The sequence below is a fragment of the Choloepus didactylus genome, chromosome 12 (assembly GCF_015220235.1).
Source record: "Choloepus didactylus isolate mChoDid1 chromosome 12, mChoDid1.pri, whole genome shotgun sequence".
NCBI classification, from domain to species: Eukaryota; Metazoa; Chordata; class Mammalia; order Pilosa; family Megalonychidae; genus Choloepus; species Choloepus didactylus.
Genome location: NC_051318.1, coordinates 18,649,788 through 18,669,791, shown reverse-complemented (window position 1 = coordinate 18,669,791; position 20,004 = coordinate 18,649,788). Strand labels below are relative to the sequence as shown.

The window sequence follows — 20,004 nt, the reverse complement described above, 5'->3', positions numbered from 1 at the left end:
AATTATAGCAAATTCACACAATGGAATATAATATGGCAGTGAAGAGAAATGTACTATAGCTACAAGCAATAACACAGATGACTCTCAGAAACATCATTCAGATCTCAAAAACAAGCAAAACTAAACCATACATTGTTTAGGGATATATATACACACACACAAACACATACATGCACACAGACACACACAGCTATTTTTTAAAGGCAAAGTAATGGTAAATACAAAATATAGGATGTTTTGTTACCTTTGGTGGGAAGACAGAGGAATGAGATCCAAAAGGTGCCCACAGGGTATTAACAACATTCTAGATCTTAAGTTGTTTGGTAGGTTCTTTTATTATTATTCTTTATAAATGTACATAAGATTGCTATTATTTTGTTTATATATAAAATATTATGATGCAAGTAATATTTTCAGATTCTCTACAAAGCCAAAAATTTAGATGGATACTGAAGATGCTTGGACCTGCCTGCCTTGAACATGTCTTTGAAGTCAGATAGATCTGGGTCAGAATCTTGGGTCTGTGTCTTTGAATACGTTACTGATCATTTATAGACCTAAGTTGTCTCATAAAATGTAATGATAATATCTGTCTCATAGGGTTTACCATGAGAATTAGTAAGGTAAGATTACTAGACTCTTAGCTCCATGACGGGCAGGACTATGTGTGTCTGGTTCACCTACGTATTCCTAGCAAACAGTCCATGCCTTGCACATAGCAGATACCGAAATGCCAATTCCCTTTGTTCCAAAACAGGACAGAATAAGGCATCAAGTGTGTGCAGGGTTTTGTGATGGCAGTTTTATTTTGGGGGTTTTGTTTCCGGTTTCATTTGGTTTTTCAGATGGACATTTTATCTTGGAAATGGCTATCTAGTAACTTAACTTCATACCCTAAATATTTATCCTTTTAAAAAGCAAATTATAAAGTAAACATACGTTTGTTACACAAAAATACAAATTCAAGTTATATGTTCATGGATCTCCCCCAAAGAAGGAGAATAACTAGCCAAACAAAACCATGGTCAAAATTGTGTTCAGTGACAGTTATCTTAGGTATATACGTCATGGATTTAGAGTGCTTTTGGCTTCTGGCATAGTGCATTGGTTTGGTTCCTCATTCTTGGCCTTTTTTTCTTGTTCCTATTCTGCTTCTACCCCTCAGTGACTACTATCCCCAAGTCTCAGTCCCTCTGTATTCTCAGCACTCAGCAGTTAGTAAGTTCATCTACTCTCACATCTTTAATCATGACAGCTGTCAAGGTTATTACACCACAATAAATACCAACAGTTCTGTCCTCTCACATGAGTTCTAAATCTGAAACTAAAATTCAGGATATTTTAATCTGAGTCCTGCCATGATTAGGTCAACAGATCACAACAAACCTGAGGCCTGCCAGTCCCAAAACTTGAGGCCATGTAGCTCCAACCAGCGCATGCTGAAAGTGGGCTCAACCTGCCGAGAGAGAACGCAGGAAGACCCCAGGCCTCCAGCCTCGTGTGACAAAGCAAAGATGGTTACAAACTCATTCGGGCTTGAAACCTAAGATTCAGGTTCAGCTCCTCCTCTTCCATCCCATATCCTCACAATCCTAAGGGTTCTTTCCTTGCTATCCTTTCTCCATCCCTTCTCCACTCTTAATTCACAGTTCATCCACCTGAGGCCAAGCCTTCCAGCTCAGCGGCACTGCAATAGCCATCAGCTGGAAGAGTGAGATCACAGATGCTTATAGCTCTGAGAATATGATAAACAAGACCAACAGAGAGAAACAGCCATTTCCATTCCCCCGGGAAGGAGCCAGCTGACTTACCTGACGTTTTCCAGGGCGTTTGTTATCTGCTGTTGCTCAATATCATAGAGTTTTACCTTGAAGCCTCCACTGGCAAACAACATAGCCCAGCTTTGCCCAATGAGTCCACTATGGGGAAAGGAAAATTAAGAAAGGCTCAAGTTAGCTTAGTAACCAAACAGCTTTGCATTCCTAATCCAAATTGAAATGTATTAAAATTATATAGCATCCTATTCATAAAACATTTAACACTTAAAATGTCATATTTTGATAACTGTATTTATTTGAAGTGCCATCTGTTTTCACATAGGGGTTCCTGAATTCTGACTCCAGTTCCAGCATTAATTTGCCACAGAATACACACTCGGGTAATTACAGGCATTCACACACTGAAACCAAAACGTTATGGTAAGGAGGTGGCAGACATCAGGGAGGCAAAAGGCCCCTTTCTAAAACCCCCATTTGACCATGGTCTTGGGCAAGTCACTTAACTTGAAGAACTAAGACGGTATTTGTCCCGCCCTCCTCAAATCAACAGTGATTGCCACCACCACCTGCATTTGAGGATTTATTAGGTGCCAGACACCACTGAACACTTTAAATGTATTAACCTCTGTTAATCTTCACAACCCTACAAGTAGGGTTATTATTTCCATTTTATATAAAGGGATGCTGAGGCACACAGGGGTTAAGGCCACAGAAGCTGTAAGCGCTGGAGTTACACTATTGAACTGAGCCGTCTGACCCTTGAGTCCTTACTCTTAACCGTACACTATGCCCACTGTTGCAGACTTGCTGGAAAATGCAAAGATAAAAAAGACATGGAGAGCTCACGTAGGGTTGTTCAAAGGGTTAAAATGAATGTACGGAGTCTACCTAATGCCCAGATCTTGGTTTCCAATCCTAGTCTCCAATAAAAGGAACCAGACCTCTTTGGAGAAACTGCTGCTTCTAGGGCTGGGGCAGGGAAAATACAAAATGAGCCAAGACAGTAAGAAGGAATGAAGTCATGAATCATATGACAACATGGATGAACCCTGAAGACATAATGCTGAGTGAAATAAGCCAGGCACAAAAAGAGATACTGTATGTTACCACTAATGTGAACTCAGTGAAAAATGTAAAATAAATGTTTTATATTGTAGAATATAGGGGACCTAGATATAGACATCAACTAGTGATGGCGGAACAATAATCTAATAAGAACAGATAAGCTATTGAGGGTAATCTTAATGTTATGGGAATGCTCAGGAATGATTATGGTTTGTAAAGTTTCTTGGGTATGGTAGGACATGTTAGAAGCAATGCAGTTATTTTAGGTTATTTGTTTTTCTTATTCGTTTTGTTTGGTTTGAAATGTTTTTTTTTTTTAATTTTTTGATAAAGTTAAAAAAATTAGATGAAGAAAAGGACGGGATGGAGGGGATGGAAAGATTTAGGTGTTCTTTTTTGCTTTTATTTTTATTCTGGAGTAAGGAAAAGGTTCAAAAATTGTTTCTGGTGATGAATGCACAAATGTATGATGGTGCTGTGAACAACTGATTGTACACTGTGGAAGACTGCAGGGTGAGTGAATAATTCTCAGTAAAACTGTATTTAAAAAAAAAGTAAACGAACAATGGTGAGGAGGAGGGAAATGGGATGTTTTGGATGTTCTTTCTTATTTTAATTTTTATTTTATTTTTTGGAGTAATGAAAATGTTCAAACATTGATTGTGGTGATGAATGCACAACTATATAATGATACTGTGGACAACTGATTGTACACTTTGAATGATTGTATTATATGATTATATCTCAATAAAATTGCATTTAAAAAAAAAAGATGAGCCAAGAGCATCTTGGGGCACCAGAAAGTAAGGAAGTGCTCAGAGGCACACACACCGATGGGGGAATGTCAAAGGGAATCAGGAGCCAATGAAGGAACTCCTAATGGCCAAAGCTGGGACAATTTGAGCAACAAAATAATGTAGAATTGGATAACAACCCAAAGTATAAAATAAATATCCATGAGTCCATAAAGACATAAATAAATATTGAATAAATTTTTAAAACGGAGGAGAAAACTCTCCCTTGCAGAAGATTCCAAGTAATTTATGTAGATATTCCACCCTCAGGGAGGACAGCGTAATTCCCCTCCGCTGAAGTGTGGGCTGAACATGGTGATCTCCTTCCAAGAGTACAGTATGGAATGCAGAAAAAAAGAGGAACTTTACAGTGGAGAAACCTGACAAACACCACTCAGCCAGGTGACCAAGGTTAGGATCAACCGTGATTAGTCAAGTTGACAGTATGTACTCTTGGTATGATGTGATGAGAATGCACTTTATCTCTGTGGTCTTCCTCTCCAAAACACATAACCCCAGTCTAACCATGAGAAAAACATCAGACAAACCCCAACTCGGGGACATTCCACAAAATACCTACCAGTACCCATCAAAACTGTCAAGATCATCAAAAAAAGAAAAGTCTGAAAAACCACAACAGCTAAGAAAAGTCTAAGGAGATATGACAACTAAATATAATGTAGTATCCTGGATGGGGTCCCAGATTGGAAAAAGGTTATCAGGGGATAACTTAGGAAACAGAATAAACTATTGACTTTATGGTACAATATTTAGGACCAATATTGGTTCATTAATTGCAACAAATGTACCTATTAATATAAGATCTAAATAATAAAGGAAAATGGGTAAAGGGGTATATGGGAACCTTCTTATTATCTTCACAATTTTTCCATAAACCTACAATTGTTCTAAAAAAATTTTTAATGAATAAATATGACAGCAATTCTACTCCTAGTTATATACTCAAGATAAATGAAAACATAGCACACAAAAACTTGGAGACAAATATTCACAGCAGCATTATTCTTAGTAGCCAAAAAGTGGAAATAATCCAAATATTCATCAATAATGAATGGGTAAATAAAACGTGCTATAGCCATACAATGGAATATTATTCAGCAACAAAAGGAACAAAGTTCTGATGCTACAACATGGATAAACTTTGAAGACATTATGTAAGTGAAAGAAGCCAGACATAAAAGGCCACATACTGTATGATTCCATTTATATGAAATTTTCAGAATAGGAAAATCCAGAGACAGGAAGTAGATCTGTGGTTGTTCCATGCTGGGCAGGGGAAGGGTCATGGGGGGAGACTACAAGGTTTCTTTTTGGGGCAGTAAAAACGTTTCAAAGTTTATTCTGGTAAAGGTTGCACAACTCTGTAAATACAATAAAACCCCACCAAATTGTACACTTTAAAACAGTGATTTTTTTTAAACTTTTTATTGTAGCAACCAAAGTTTCCTACTTTAACCACCTCCATGTGTACAACTCAGTAGTATTAATTACATTGACAACACATTGTATTATTATCACCAATGTCCATTTCCCCAACTTTTTCAAGTCAAAGATGATTCCAAGTGTTTTGGGCCAGCAAAAGAACAGATGGAGAAGGCATTAACTCAGATAGGGAGGACAGCTAGAGCAGGTTTTAGGAAAGAAGATCAGGTGTTCAGTTCAGGATGTTTTATGTTTGAGATGTCTAAAAGGTATGTCTAGTAAACAACTGGACTGTTCAGGGGCAGGGTCTGGGGTGGAAACGTTAATTGGGGAGACATAGTATTTAAAAGTTGGAGACTGAATGAGACCACTGAGGAAGTGAATGTTGATAACAAAGCTAAAGGATTGAGCCTTGGGACACTCCAACTTTTAGGAGAAAGGGTATGGACACTAAAAGGAGCTGCCAGTGAGAGAAAACCAGATGAGAAGGTCAGGGAAGTGAAGGGAGTCTGCAATAAGGGAGTGGCCACGTGGGTTAAATGCCATGGAGAGAGAAAATAAGATTTAGACTGAGAATTGGCCACTGGCAAAATGAATAGTGGTGGTGACCACACCAAAAGCAGTTTTGGTAGACTGGTGGAGACAAAGCCTAACTGTCTAGCTTTACAACCAGAGCTAACAACCAGAGACAAGAGCTAACAACCAGAGACAAGTGACAGAGAAATATGTTAAATGATACCATAGGGATACATTCAGCAAAATCCAGAGTGTGGAAAATTCTGCAGGACAAATGACCCAGTTGCATCAGCAGACAAGTTGTAAGAAAAATGAAAAGGAGAAGAAAAAAAAAGACAAAAGAAGAACCAATGTTTTGAAAGAGTTAAGAGACGTATCAACCAAATACAATGTGTGGACCCTATTTGAATCTGAAGCAACAGAACCAAGCGTTAAAATTTTAGATAATCAGGAATTCTGAACACCATCTCATTTTGCTAGACTGCTACAACAAATATCACACAACTGGTTGGCTTACACAACAGGAGTTTATCGGTGGTTTCTGAGGCCAGAAGTCCACATCAAGGCACTAGCTAAAGGCTTGCCTCCTCCCGGGGTTGGAAGCTTTCTGCCTGGACAGCAGGCGTTGGGTTCCTTGGCTTTCCCATCACATGGCAATTTCTGCTCTTTCTTTTCCAGGTTCTGTTGACTTCTAGCTTCCAGTTTCTTCCTGTGGTTCTCTCAGACTATATCTAAATTTCTTCTTCTTCTCAAAGACTCCAGTAATCCAGATTAAGACTCAACTTCATTCATTTGGACAACACCTTAACTGAGAATAATATCTTCAAGAGATCCTATTTACAATGAGTTCAGACCCAGAGGAATGTGGATTAAGATTAAGAACAAGTCTAAATTGGGATACCTAATTCAATCTACCACCACAAATAGTGACCGGATAGTTGAAGATATTATTTGAAGGCATTAAAGAATTTCGTTAATGTTTTACACCTAATGATGTTATGGTAGCTATGTTTTTAAAATAGTCCCTATCTTTCAGATATACAACATGCTGCCATATTTAAAGATGAAATGATACAATGTCTGGAACTTGCTTCAAAATAACCCTGATAAGGGAGCATTAAATAAATGTAGATTAGTCATGTGCTCATGATTTTTGAAGTGGGGTGACGGGTATATGTGAGTTAATTGTACTAATCTCTCAACTTTTATTATAGTCTGAATTTTTTTCATAATACAAAATAGGATTGGGGGTTGGAGGCTGGAAGGGAAGATAGGAACTGGAGACTGGGAATATATACAATTTTAGCAAGTTTTTAGGAGAAATGTGGGAATAACTGGAGGGAGAAATGGGGTCAAGAGGGGATACTTTTCAGGACAGAAGATATAACTGTATGTTTGTATGATGAAGGGTATGATCCCCTAAAGAGGGAGATTGATAATGCAGGAGCAAGCACTTTAATCTGAGGCTAGCAGAACTATTTCTTGCTTGGGTCTTGTTCTGATGATTGCTGCTATTCTGGAAAAGGGGACCCCTAATTCTGAGAGCTGTATCAGCTTCATTTAATCAAACAGGTGGCAAATTCTTAGAACTGGAGCTATCAGAAAAGAGGCAGGATAACCACTTGGTAGGAATGTTGGCATCAAATATTGAGTGGATGTTTGGACTAGATTATAATTTCTCTTTCAATCTTGAGATTTTCCAATTCTTCTTGAAAGATCAAAAGCAAGTTGCAGCTGGCCAAAAATTATCCCCAGCACTCCTCATACAATCCAAATATAAATTAACAGAGTTCCCTGGGGCTCCTCTAAATTGGAAACATCTGAAATTTTGATCCAGCTATCAGGGCATGATCTAATAGCAGCAAGATATTCCACATTTCAGAAGGGCCAAGAAGATGGTGAGGATAGAACCCGGTGTTCAGTGTTGGGAGACACTTTTCCATGGGTCTCTTGCATTCTTAAATGTCTTCCTGGGTATGCCAAGAATGCAAGGCCCTGGTCATCCTGGACCCGGACCATTTCTCGGAGTTGTGCTTAAAATGAGCAACTAGAGGGATGACATAATTTGTCTCTCCAAGACGAAGAGCACAATTGTGCCCAAGAGTCTCCCCCTGAGTACCTCTTTGTTGCACAGATGTGGCCCTCTCTCTCTAGCTAAGCCAACTCGGAGGGTGAACTCACAGCCCTCCCCCCTACATGGGACCCGACTCCCAGGGGTGTAAATCTCCCTGGCAATGCAGGATATGACTCCTGGGGATGAATCTGGACCTGGCATCGTGGGATTGAGAATATCTTCTTGACCAAAAGGGGGATGCAAAATGAGACAAAATAGTTTCAGTGGCTGAGAGATTTCAAATGGGGTCAAGAGGTCACTGGTGGACATTCTTATGCACTATATAGACAACACCTCTTAGGTTTTAATGTATTGGAATAGCTAGAAGTAAATGCCTGAAACTATCAAACTCCAACCCAGTAGTCTGGATTCCTGAAGACAACTGTATTACAGTGTAGATTACAAGGGGTGACAGTCTGATTGTGAAAACCTTGTGGATCACACTCCCTTTATCTAGCGTATGGATGGATGAATAGAAAAATGGGGACAAAAACTAAATGAAAAATAGGGTGGGATGGGGGGGTGATTTGGGTGTTCTTTTTTATTTTAATTTTTTATTCTTATTCTGATTCTTTCTGATGTAAGGAAAATGTTCAGAAATAGATTGTGGTGATGAATGCATAACTACATGATTGTACTGTGAACAATTGATTGTACACCATGGATGACTGTATGGTATGTGAATATATTTCAATAAAACTGAATTTAATTAAAAAAAAAAGTCAGGTACATTTGGAATGCTCAATAGCTGCTTGTAGATGGTGGCTACTGTCTTGGATGGAAACAGAAATTTCCACCATTGCAGAAAATTCTATTTGACAGCTATTCTAGACTATATAAAGGGGGAAAAAATCCTATCGATTGCAAGTCATAGTTTGAAAAGGACAGTGCCCGCATAGAGTTCTTTTTCTTCTTCAAATGAGCATATATACACATATATATATATATGTATATGCACATATATACATATGTATATGTGTATGTGTGTGTGTATATATACATATATTTTGTATGTTTATGTTTTCGGAACCATTCCTTTAATGGGAGTAGAAATTGTAAGAATTGGAATTGTAAGGATTATAAGAATAAGAATCAGAAATTGTAAGACATTTAGTTAAAAGGCCAATTAACATTCACGCCTGTCCCCAATTTCAAGCCTGCCACTGACTTTAAACACTTTTCTTCCTGATGTCATTATCATAATGTTTGGAACAAATGGTAAATTATTTAACTGTAAAAGAAGTCTGGATGCCACCCAGCTCTAGAATGAAGAATATTTTCACTATGGTGGTTACAGCGGTGTGTTCTCTTTGAACATTTTCTCAAGCTGAATACTTACGACTTACGCACTTTTTTGAATGCATAGCATACTTCATTAAATTTTTTCCTTTTTTTTTTTTTTTAATAATTCTTTTTCTTTCGACTTGGTGGTTTCAGAAAACACCACAACCCTACCAACTGAACCATCTCATACACCTGTAAGACCTTCGCTGGGTATCACACGTGCTGAGCAGCCCTGGCCCTTCCAGCTGACCAACTCCAGAGCCTGGCCTCTGATGCAGCCTTGGCATCAGAACTCTTCTATCCACTCGGTCCCCTTAAGTCTTGTGTCTGTCACACAGTGAAACCAAGAGGGATCGGTGCAGAGGAAAAAGGAACTGAAAATATCAGGCAGGGGAAACAGGAAAGGGCAGGCAGTCTGTACAAAGGTAGAAGGTGCGTGGCCACGATCAGTCTACAAAAGCCTGTGCGGCTGTAGCTAATTTTATGGAAAAGGCTTTCCCACAAAAAAGAACACAAGAGGTTCGCCTCATTAAGTAAACGTCCTCCCACAATTTGACTTGCATTCTGAAAATACGTAAAAGTGTGTCCCCAAAAGCCTGTCCTGCCGGGGAGAAGGACTTTCTGGCAATCTGCTTTCTTGATTGACAGAGATGGTGTCATGGCGGCTACTGGCCACACGTGGCTGCTAAGGATTTGAGAAGCGGCTAAACTGCAACATGCCACAGGGGTAAAATTTTGAAGACTTGGTACAAAAAAATAGAAAGAGAAAAAGAATATAAACTATTTCATTAATATATGAATGACTTGCCAAAACAATAATACTTGACTATATTGGGCCAAATAAAATACATTATTAAAATTAATTATAATGGTTTCTTTTTACTTTTTTTAACGTAGCCACTAGAAATTTTAATTATATATGTGACTCGCATTACTTTTCTAGTGAACACCAGTGACTTAAACAAGTAATGCTGTGATTCAACAATTTATCTTAATCGTTTGGTATCAGGACCCCACACCCATGTATGCTACTATGCTGGGATCATACAGCAGCTTGTCACATGACCAAGGTGGCCTTCGACTCTTCATCCACAAATGGGGAAGGGACTTGAGAGTGAGGGTGTGTGGTTAGGGGGGATATTAACACTAGAGCAGTGGTTTCCAAGCTTTTCACAGCACCTGCCTCATGTTTTGATATTGGTTGCCAAATAAATTAACTGATCTTAACTCTGTTTCTGGCAAAAATCAACATAAGACATATGTCCAAAAGGAAACAATATTTTTAATATATAAATACACAAAAATTTCTACAAGTTCAGAAGGAAAAGATGAACATACCATATGAGAGGGGGAAAAAATGCCACAAAGTATGAAAACCAACAACTTGAAACCATATTTTCTGCTGCAGTCTAATAAATGCAAATTAACTTTATATCTTAATGGCAAGATTAAAAAGACTGGCAATGCTTAGTGTTGGTTTAGTTACTGAGAGATGGACATTCACATACTCTTGGGAATAATACAAATTGGTATGAAATTTCTGGAAGACAATATAACAGCCTATATCCAAATTATAGGTGCTTATAACATTTGACCTAGAATTTGTATTCTAGAATTTTTCTTTGGGCGACTACATAAAGATATACATTCACAGGAGAATTTATATTAGCAAAAATTAAGAATAAAAACTAACCATCTAATATTTAGAGTTGCTTAAATAATTTAAATTATATACAGATAAAGCAAATATAGCATATGGGAGAGAAATCCGTGAGAACTTCAATTCAAAGTATGAAGTCCTGCAACATAGGTTAATTGACAATAAAAATAAATGATTTCTTATTCAAAAAAAAATTGAGGAGTGGGTATGCAGGTGATCTTTTTTCTAGATTTTCACATTTTCTGTGTGTTTGAGAATTTTTATAATGAAAAGTTGGGAAAAAATTAGTTGTATCACATATTGCAGACATTAAAGACAAAGCAGATTTATTTTTATTGTACTGGGTTTCATTGCCTGTATTACTTTCATTCATTTTAGAGAATCCACTGCACTTGGAAAGGAGAACCCCAAGCACCTGCTGGGGTCTGCTGCCTGCTTCCCCAGAATCCTCTGCTGCTGGATTTTGGTTGTAGGAGGGGCCAGATGCAACAGCTTATCCTTCACCTTACAAGGGTTATCTCCACACCAATGGGCGCCCAGAAATTTCACTGTGGTGGAAGGACCCAGAATTTTTGTTGGGTTTATCTCCTATCCTCTGACACACAAATGCTTTACCAATAAGTCCAGAGTAGTTTCTACTTCTTGCACACTAGGTCCAATCAAATTTATATCATCAGAGCGGGGCAAGATGGTGGCATAGAGAGGAGTGAAAGCTAAGTAGTGCCCCTGGAACAACTACAAAAAACCAGAAACAACTAGTAAATAATCCAGAATAACTGCGGGGGGAAAAACGAGACCATCCACTCATCATATACCAACCTGAATTGGGAGGAATGCCCAAGAACACAGCATAAAATCTGTAAGTAAAACCTGCAGATCCAAGTCACAAGACCCCCTCCCCCATAGCCCGAGCTGCAAAGCCTTGTGGTGCCAGAGAGAAGCTCTCTCCCAGCAAGCGAATATAGCTCAGCTGAGCTCCAACTGGGGTTTTAAGTAGCGAGTGTGAACTGCTCACTACAGGTACGCAGCCCCAAAAAACAGACAGAGGCTTTGGGTGACGACTGACCTGGGAGAGCCGGAGGGTTGCCTCTTGGACTGGGTCTGAAGGGGACTATCTGTTTCTTTTTCGGCTCAGTGGAGAAAGTCCCAGTCATTTTCAGTTTCCAGGGCTGTGACTCAGGGAAGGGTGAAGAGAGCACAAGCAGAGAGCGAGACCACTGAAATGCTAATGACCTCCACCTGGGGGGTCTGTCTTCTCTAGGAGGAAAGGGGTGGGGCCCTTTCCATTCAGAACCAGACCTCAGAGCCTGGGGGAACAGGGCCATATCTCCTCACACCAGTCAAGAATTATAGGCTAACAGGCATCACCTGCTGGGCAGAAAAGCACAGTGACCTGAGGCATCAAAGGGTGGAGCAATTTTCTCCCCCAGGGAAACCAGATACTGAATATTTCTTCCCTCTGGGACCTGAGCCTGTTCTGGTCTGGGAAAACCTAATTTGGATAACCAAGGAAACCATGCCTAGACAACAGAAAATTATAACCTACACTAAGAAAAACAAAGCTATGGCCCAGTCAAAGGAACAAACGTACACTTCAACTGAGATACAGGAATTTAAACAACTAATGCTAAATCAATTCAAAAAGTTTAGAGAAGATATTGCAAAAGAGATACAGGCTGTAAAGGAAACACTGGGCATATATACGGCAGAAATCATAAGTTCAAAAAAACAACGAGTAGAATCTATGGAAATGAAAGGCACAACACAAGACATGAAAGACACAATGGAAACATACAACAGCAGATCTCAAGAGGCAGAAGAAAACACTCAGGAACTGGAGAACAAAATACCTGAAAGCCTACATGCAAAGGAGCAGATGGAGGAAAGAATGAAAAAATATGAGCAACGTCTCCAGGAACTCAAGGATGAAACAAAGTACAATAATGTATGTATCACTGGTGTCCCTGAAGGAGAAGCGAAGGGAAAGGGGGCAGAAGCAATAATAGAGGAAATAATCAATGAAAATTTCCCATCTCTTAGGAAAGACATAAAATTACAGATCCAAGAAGCACAGCATACTCCAAGCAGAAGAGATATGAATAGGCCTATGCCAAGACACTTAATAATCAGATTATCAAATGTCAAAGACAAAGAGAGAATCCTGAAAGCAGCAAGAGAAAAGCGATCCATTACATACAAAGGAAGCTTAATAAGACTATGTGCGCATCTCTCAGCAGAAACCATGGAGGCAAGAAGGAAGTGGTGTGATATATTTAAGATACTGAAAGAGAAAAACCGCCAACCAAGAATCCTGTATCCAGCAAAGCTGTCCTTCAAATATGAGGAAGAGCTCAAAATACTTTCTGACAAACAGACAATGAGAGACTTTGTGAACAAGACACCCACCCTAAAGGAAATACTAAAGGGAGCACTACAGGGTGATAGAAGACAGGAGTGTGTGGTTTGGAACACAATTTTGGGAGATGGTAGCACAACAATGTAAGTACACTGAACAAAGGTAACTATGAATATGGTTGAGAGAGGAAGGGGGGGAGCATGTGAGACACCACAAGAAAGGAGGAAAGATAACGACTGGGACTGTGTAATTTGGTGAAATCTAGAGTATTCAACAATTGTGATAAAATGTACAAATTTGTTCTTTTAGGAGGGAGAACAAGCAAATGTCAACCTTGCAAGGTGTTTAAAATGGGGAGGCATTGGGGGAGGGATGCAATCAGCATAAACTAGAGACTGTAACTAATAGAATCATTGTATTATGCTTCCTTTAATGTAACAAAGGCGATATATCAAGGTAAATGCAGATAAGAGGGGGGGTAGGGGAGGCATGTTAGACACTTGACATTGGTGGTATTGTCTGATTATTTATTCTACATTGATTTAAGGTTATTTTTCCTTTTGCTGCTTCCTAGCTGTCATTTTTTTTTCCTCTTTCTTTTGTCTCTCTACCTTCTTTGACTCTCCCTCCTGCCTTGTGGGAGAAATGCAGATGCCCTTATATAGATAGTGGTGAAGGTGGTGAACACATAAATGTATGACCATGCAGAGAACCATCGATTATTTACTTGGGATGGAATGTATGGTGAGTGAACAAAACCATATTAAAAAAACATGGGTTGATGACAAACCCTCGAGGGCAATATACTGAGTGAAATAAGCCAGACACATAAGGACAATTATTGCAGGGTCTCACTGATAGGAACTAATTATAATATGTAAACTCATAGACATGAAATATAAGGTACCAAGATATAGGATGAGGCTTAAGAAAGGGGAGTAGTTGCTTAGTATGAGCAGAATGTTCAATTAGGATGAACTTAAATGTTTGGAAATGAACAGGGGTGTTGGTAGCAAGATGTGAGAATAACTAACAGTGCCGAATGGTGTGTGAATGAGGTGGAAAGGGGAAACTCAGGGTCATATATGTCACCAGAAGGAAAGGTGGAGGTCAAAAGATGGGAATGTATAAAACTGAATCCTATGGTGGGCAATGTCCATGATCAACTGTACAAATACTAGAAATCACTTCCATGAACCAGAACAAATGTATGACAATACAATTAGAAGTTAATAATAGAGGGGCATATAGGGAAGAACTATATACCTATTACAAACTATATACTACAGTTAGTAGTATTTCAACATTTTTTCATAAACAGTAACAAATGTACTATACCAATACTACAAGTCAACAATTGAGGGGGGTTGGTTAGGGATAGGGGAGGATTCGAGTTTCCTTTTCTTTTTTTCTTTTTTCATCTTTCACTTTATTTCTTGTCTGGAGTAATAAAAAGTTTCTAAAAATTGAACAAAAATTAAGTGTGATGGATGCACAGCTGTATGAGGGTACCCAGGGGCAAGTGATTGTACATTTTGAATCTTTGGATAATTGTATGGTATCTGAACAATCTCAATAAAAATGAAAAAAAAAAATTTGTATCATCAATATAATGGACCAATGTGGGAGGGAGAAACAATCAAAGTCCCTGTGGACTAGATTATGACATGAGGTAGGAAAATGAAGGTGTATTGTTGGCCTTGCCAGCCGAAAGCAAACTGTTTCTGGTGGTCTTTACTAACAGCAATTGAGAAAAAAGCATTTGCCAGATCAATAGCTGCATACCAGGTACCAGGGGATGTGTTGATTTGCTCAAGTAATGATACCACATCTGGAAGAGCAGCTATGATTTGAGTCACCACCTGGTTCAGTTTACGATAATCCATTGTCATCCTCCAAAATCCTTCTGTGTTCTGCAAATAAGAAAGTTGAATGGGGATGCACTGGAATCATCACCCTGCATCCTTCAAGTCCTTGATGGTGGAACTAATATCTGCAGTACCTCCAGGAATCCAGTATTGCTTTTGATTTACTATTTTGCTAGGTAGAGGCAGTTCTAGTAGCTTCCACTTGGCCTTTCCTACCATAACAGCCCTCACTCCACAAGTCATGGAACCAGTGTGGGGATTCTGCCAGTTGCTGGGTATGTTTACTCCAATTATATATTCTGGGACTGGGGAAATAACCACAGAATAGGTCCAGGGATCCCTAGTGAAAATCCCTAGTGAAAATGCCTAGTGAAGATCTAGATGTAAGGTGAGACGGGCCCAAGCTAAAACTCCATTGATCACCTGACCTCCATAAGCCCCTACACTGATTGAGTACCACAGTGATGTTTTGGGTCTCCTGGAATTAATGTCACTTCTGAGCCAGTGTCTAGTAGTCCCTAAAATATCTGATCATTTCCTTTCCCCCAATACACAGATACTCCAGTAAAAGGGTGTAGGTCTCTTTGGGAAAGGCTGGGAGGAAGACGAACTGTGTAAATTTTGGCCAGCAGCAGGGTCCTTCCCCAAGGGGAACTAGCCTTCCCCTCATTCAAAGGGCTCTAGGTCTGTAAACTGTCTCAAGTCTGGAAATTGATTAAGGGGTCGTGACTCTGTTTTTGTAATTTAAGTTAGACTTTTGTTCACTTGACCTAGAATTCTTCTGCTTATAAAGATCAAGTCAGAATTTAGTAAACTGCCCATCTACTTTACTTCTAGGTACCCCATGATCTACTAGCCAAAACCACAGGTCTGTGTGAGTCAGACTGTTTCAATCACTGCTCTGAGACCTCTGTCCATAATGGTAGCCACACCCACCTTGTCTTTGACAGTGAAGTGCTGCCACTTGGTTTCTGCCAACCCAGGATCCAATCATCCCCATTGTATTTAAGCAAGTTCAGTGATAGCGGTTCCATAGTAATACCTATCCCACTGAGAAGAGCAACCACAGCGCTCTTCAGGGATGACGGAGTTAGTCTCACAAATTTATGCCTCACAGTCCTGGGAAAAGGTACATGGTATATCCTCTGGACATTCCTGGGGAGGGTGAGCTGGTCTTACATGGTTAAATCCACTTATTCCAATCTCTTTGGATCCCCTCACCTACATTATACCAGGACAGTTCTGACACTTCAACCTCAGAAGATACAGGCCACCTTTTGATCCATGCTTCAGCCAACCACCCAAACAAACTGTTAGGGCCCTTTCGAACTCCTTAAGCTTCAACACTGAATCTAGAATCTCTGCCTAGTGGGCCCATACCAACAAATTCAGCCTGATCCAACTTTACATTCCTTCCACCATTATCCCACACCCTTTATATCCATTCTCACACACATTCCCCTGATTTCTATTTATAAACTGAAAAAAAACATACAGTTCTTTTGGAGTGTAGCATACCTCCTCATGGGTCACACTTTGTACCTCACCTTTTGGGGCCTGTTGGGACTTCAGTCTAGTAATAGGTCTGAAAGTAGAGGGTGGTGGGGGTGGGTAATGAGAAGAATAAGAAATGTCTTGCAAGCCATCTATCTCAGGGCATTCCATTGCAGTTTCATCTGGTGACACAGGATTAATCTCTCCAGACAGAGGATTGAGGGCTGCTTCCTCAGGGGAGGTGGATACAGGTTTATCAGGCACAGTAGGGTTAATCTCTTCAGGTGGAGGTTAGATGGCTGATTCCCCAGAGCAGACTGGTTCCTCAGGGCAGAACTTGACAGGTTTATCTGGCAAAGACTCAGCAGAATCTGGGGTTTCAATGTCACCACCATTACTATTATCAACCCACATGTTCGCATTCCAATTTCAGGATCCCATTCTTTTCCAATCAATGCCCTCAGTTTAATAGCAGACATCCTACAAGGTTGGGAATTCAATTTACATTGTAATTTAGCCACTCACACAATGAGATTCTGGGTCTGGTTTTCAGAAATCTAAGGTCTGTGGCTACATGACATAAGATTTTCTTTCAAGGCACACATAGAAACTTTCATGTCCTTCATGCAGGGCTTAAGATGGGAATCTGAAGGCTTGAGCTCATTCTTTTATTTTACAAATACATCCAGCATTTTTAGGAACAACCAGCCAACATCATTATACATTTTTAACTTCACAAAACTCTGTTAGGGTGTCAAAAACACTCTCACCCCAGAGCCTGGCCTCTCACAAGCATTTGAGTAGCCATATCCAGTGGTGATACTTTGCATATCTCTATTGCCAACTCACACCATGGACTATCAGTGCCATCTTGATTATTGGCGATAGAGTCATTAGTCATTGAATCTAATTAGGTTAGAGAACATTTCCAAAAACCCCAGAACCAACTCAGAAATCTCATCCTTAAGATTTTGTTTCTCAAAAACCACTCCCAGTACCAAAACCTATATTAGTCAGGGTTCTCTAGGGAAACAAAACCAGCAGGAGATATATATATATATGTATATATGTAAATATTATGAGATTTTTTTAATAGGAATTGGCTAATGCAACTGTGGGGACAGACAAGTCCAAATTCCATAGGGCAGGCTGCAAGCTGGGAACTTCATGAGATGAAGGTTTTTGATGAATTCCCCAAAAGCTGCTGGCTGAAATCATCACATCAAACATAAGTTTCTTGTTCTTTATTAGTTTAAAAGAAGCCTGAGCCCACCAACAATATGCCACACACAGTTCAGAACTAAACAAAGGCTGCTAGTTATTTATTTTGCATTTGCTCCTTTTAGGAAGTGAAGAAAAACAGCTTTCTCGGCACTCTAAAGTTTATTTTCAATTAAAATCCTTGTAAATTAGGAAATGTTTCATAAAGCAGCAAAAAAAATGGAAAAAGGAAAAAATGTTATGCTGAAAAAGCGTTTTCTAAAGCGTTTCCTCTGGTACTTTGGATTGTGTGGTCAGCCTTATAAAGATATTTAAAAAAATAATTCAACCTTTGTGTTCAAGTTGGTGCAAATAAGAAGAAAGTTTTATTCTTGCTTAGCTTTGAGCCTTGAAAACACTTTTTCCTCCTCATTCTGTCCTTTGCTCATGTCTCACACGAATGAAAGGATGCAGCTTAGAAACCAGGGCCTGGCTGCACTTTTTTTTTTTCTAATTAAAATTCCAAGTATTAAACACAGTTGAATTTACCCATGCAGACATACCATTCCACCATCACATCCCAGAAATGCAAATCCAGAGCACAGAGCAAAGGCTCATTTCATAACACCATTAAGATTCACTGGACACCGACTTCAGAAAGGCTTTGTCAAAGCAGATGATAACGGCCTGTCAGAAATGTGCAAAAAGAAATTTATACTACATTGTCCTTCCTCTTCATTACTAGCATGGAATCTTAACTGCATTCCCAGGGAACTGGCTCAGGGCTTCACTTAAAAGGTTTCCAGCTTCTTGAGATTGTGAAATAGGGTCACAGTAGAGTTAAAACAGAGCTAAGTGGAAAACATTTGCGTAACTAGGTGGGGGTATTCCTGGGAATTGTAATAGAAGCAAAAACAAACATTTCAAAACAGAAGTTGTAGCTCAGGAGCGTGAAGGCAGACAGAGAGTGAAGGTGGCATGTTTAGTTTGGAATGAATCAAATCACAGCCTTGCTTTCTTTCCCTTAAGAACCTTTGGTCATCTTTGTATTTTCTTCTCAGAAAAACAAGCGCTCTCATTAAAACGATTTTTTAATATGGCACCAAGTGAGGAGGTCTGCAGGGACCGGCTTCCCTGTGGGCTTCCTGGTGCGATCTGGAAATCAGCTGGAGATAATTCACTTCTTTAGACTCAGTATTTTTCTTTACCTTGTTCATTCATAATGCATATGTGATTCAGCTCTCTGAAGTATTCATTGTAATCTAAGGCGTAGCCCACCACAAATAGGTCTGGAATCTCAAATCCAGCATAGTCAGGTCTAAAGCCATCACTTCTAGGTGTTCTTTTCACCAATAAGCTGGAGACCTTGACCATGTTGGGCTTGCATTTCTCTATGCTGCCGAGCAGTGGTCTTCCCAGTTCCAACAACATCCTCAACGATGAGAACATTCCTTCCAGAAAGTGTTGAAAGATCATCGCCTCCAGTTATCTGCATCTCTTCCTGTAACTTTTGAGTTTGATGAAATCAACCTTCATGGAGACAAATCTATCTGAATTTCGGCTGATGTTCTTAAGATGTTCCACAAGATCAGAACAGAATTTGTAACCTCCTTTGAGCACACACAGGACCATAATATCGGAGTTTCCTATGTCTTTCATAATACCTTTAGCCAGCTTCTCAATTCTGTCAACGATGATGCCGTGAGGGATGAGCACAAACTCCAGATCTCCATAGGCGTGCTGTGGATGTGTGAATAACTTAAGTCGCACCCCGGCCAGTCATTCCTGATCATGACCCCTCGCCCGTTGTCTGCTGCCTCCTCACTGCTCCTGGCCATGTTTCTCGGGAGGAAGCCAGGAACGGCGGGATGCCCCGCCCCAAACCCAGCGGGAAGGGCCACATCTTCTAAGGCCTTCAATTGATTGAATGAGACTTCTCTCATTGACGAAGGCAAACTCCGTGGTTCACTGTAGATATAATTGGCCACAGATGCAATCAATTTACTGATGATTTAAATCCATGAGATATCTTCACAGTAACAATCAGGCCAGTGCTTGCTTGACCAAACAACTGGACACCATAATCTGGCCAAGTTGAGACATGAACTTAACCATCACACCTCCCCTCCCCCACTCATACACCTTCACAGATGATTGGACATGAGGATGACAGGTGACCCAAAGCAGCCAATCTATTGGCTTACCAGCAACTTATGATATCAGTAGACTTGCTAGAACAGAGGAGTCAAGCCAATCAGATCTCCTCTCTGAAAACTGGACCTAAAATATGGGAACTATAAGTTAGTACAGGCAAGAGAAAGATTACAGTGTTGGGTTTCACAGCAATGTGCAAAATGAAGAAGCAGAGAAGAGAGGAAAAGTGAGTAAGTGCAAGAAGGGGGAAGGAAGAAGAGTGAGACTGAGATGGTACAG

General features: G+C 39.7%; 1 protein-coding gene and 1 pseudogene across 1 annotated transcript in view; both read right to left on the bottom strand.

Moving 5' to 3' along the window:
- The window catches only part of CRYL1 (crystallin lambda 1), a 156,717-nt gene that overhangs the window by 131,814 nt on the left and 4,899 nt on the right, over window positions 1-20,004 (bottom strand). The window contains exon 2 of the mRNA XM_037800606.1: window positions 1,812-1,919. Within this exon, the coding sequence (XP_037656534.1) occupies window positions 1,812-1,919 (108 nt within the window). The remainder of the gene's footprint in view (window positions 1-1,811; window positions 1,920-20,004) is intronic.
- LOC119507445 lies at window positions 17,467-19,678 on the bottom strand (annotated as a pseudogene).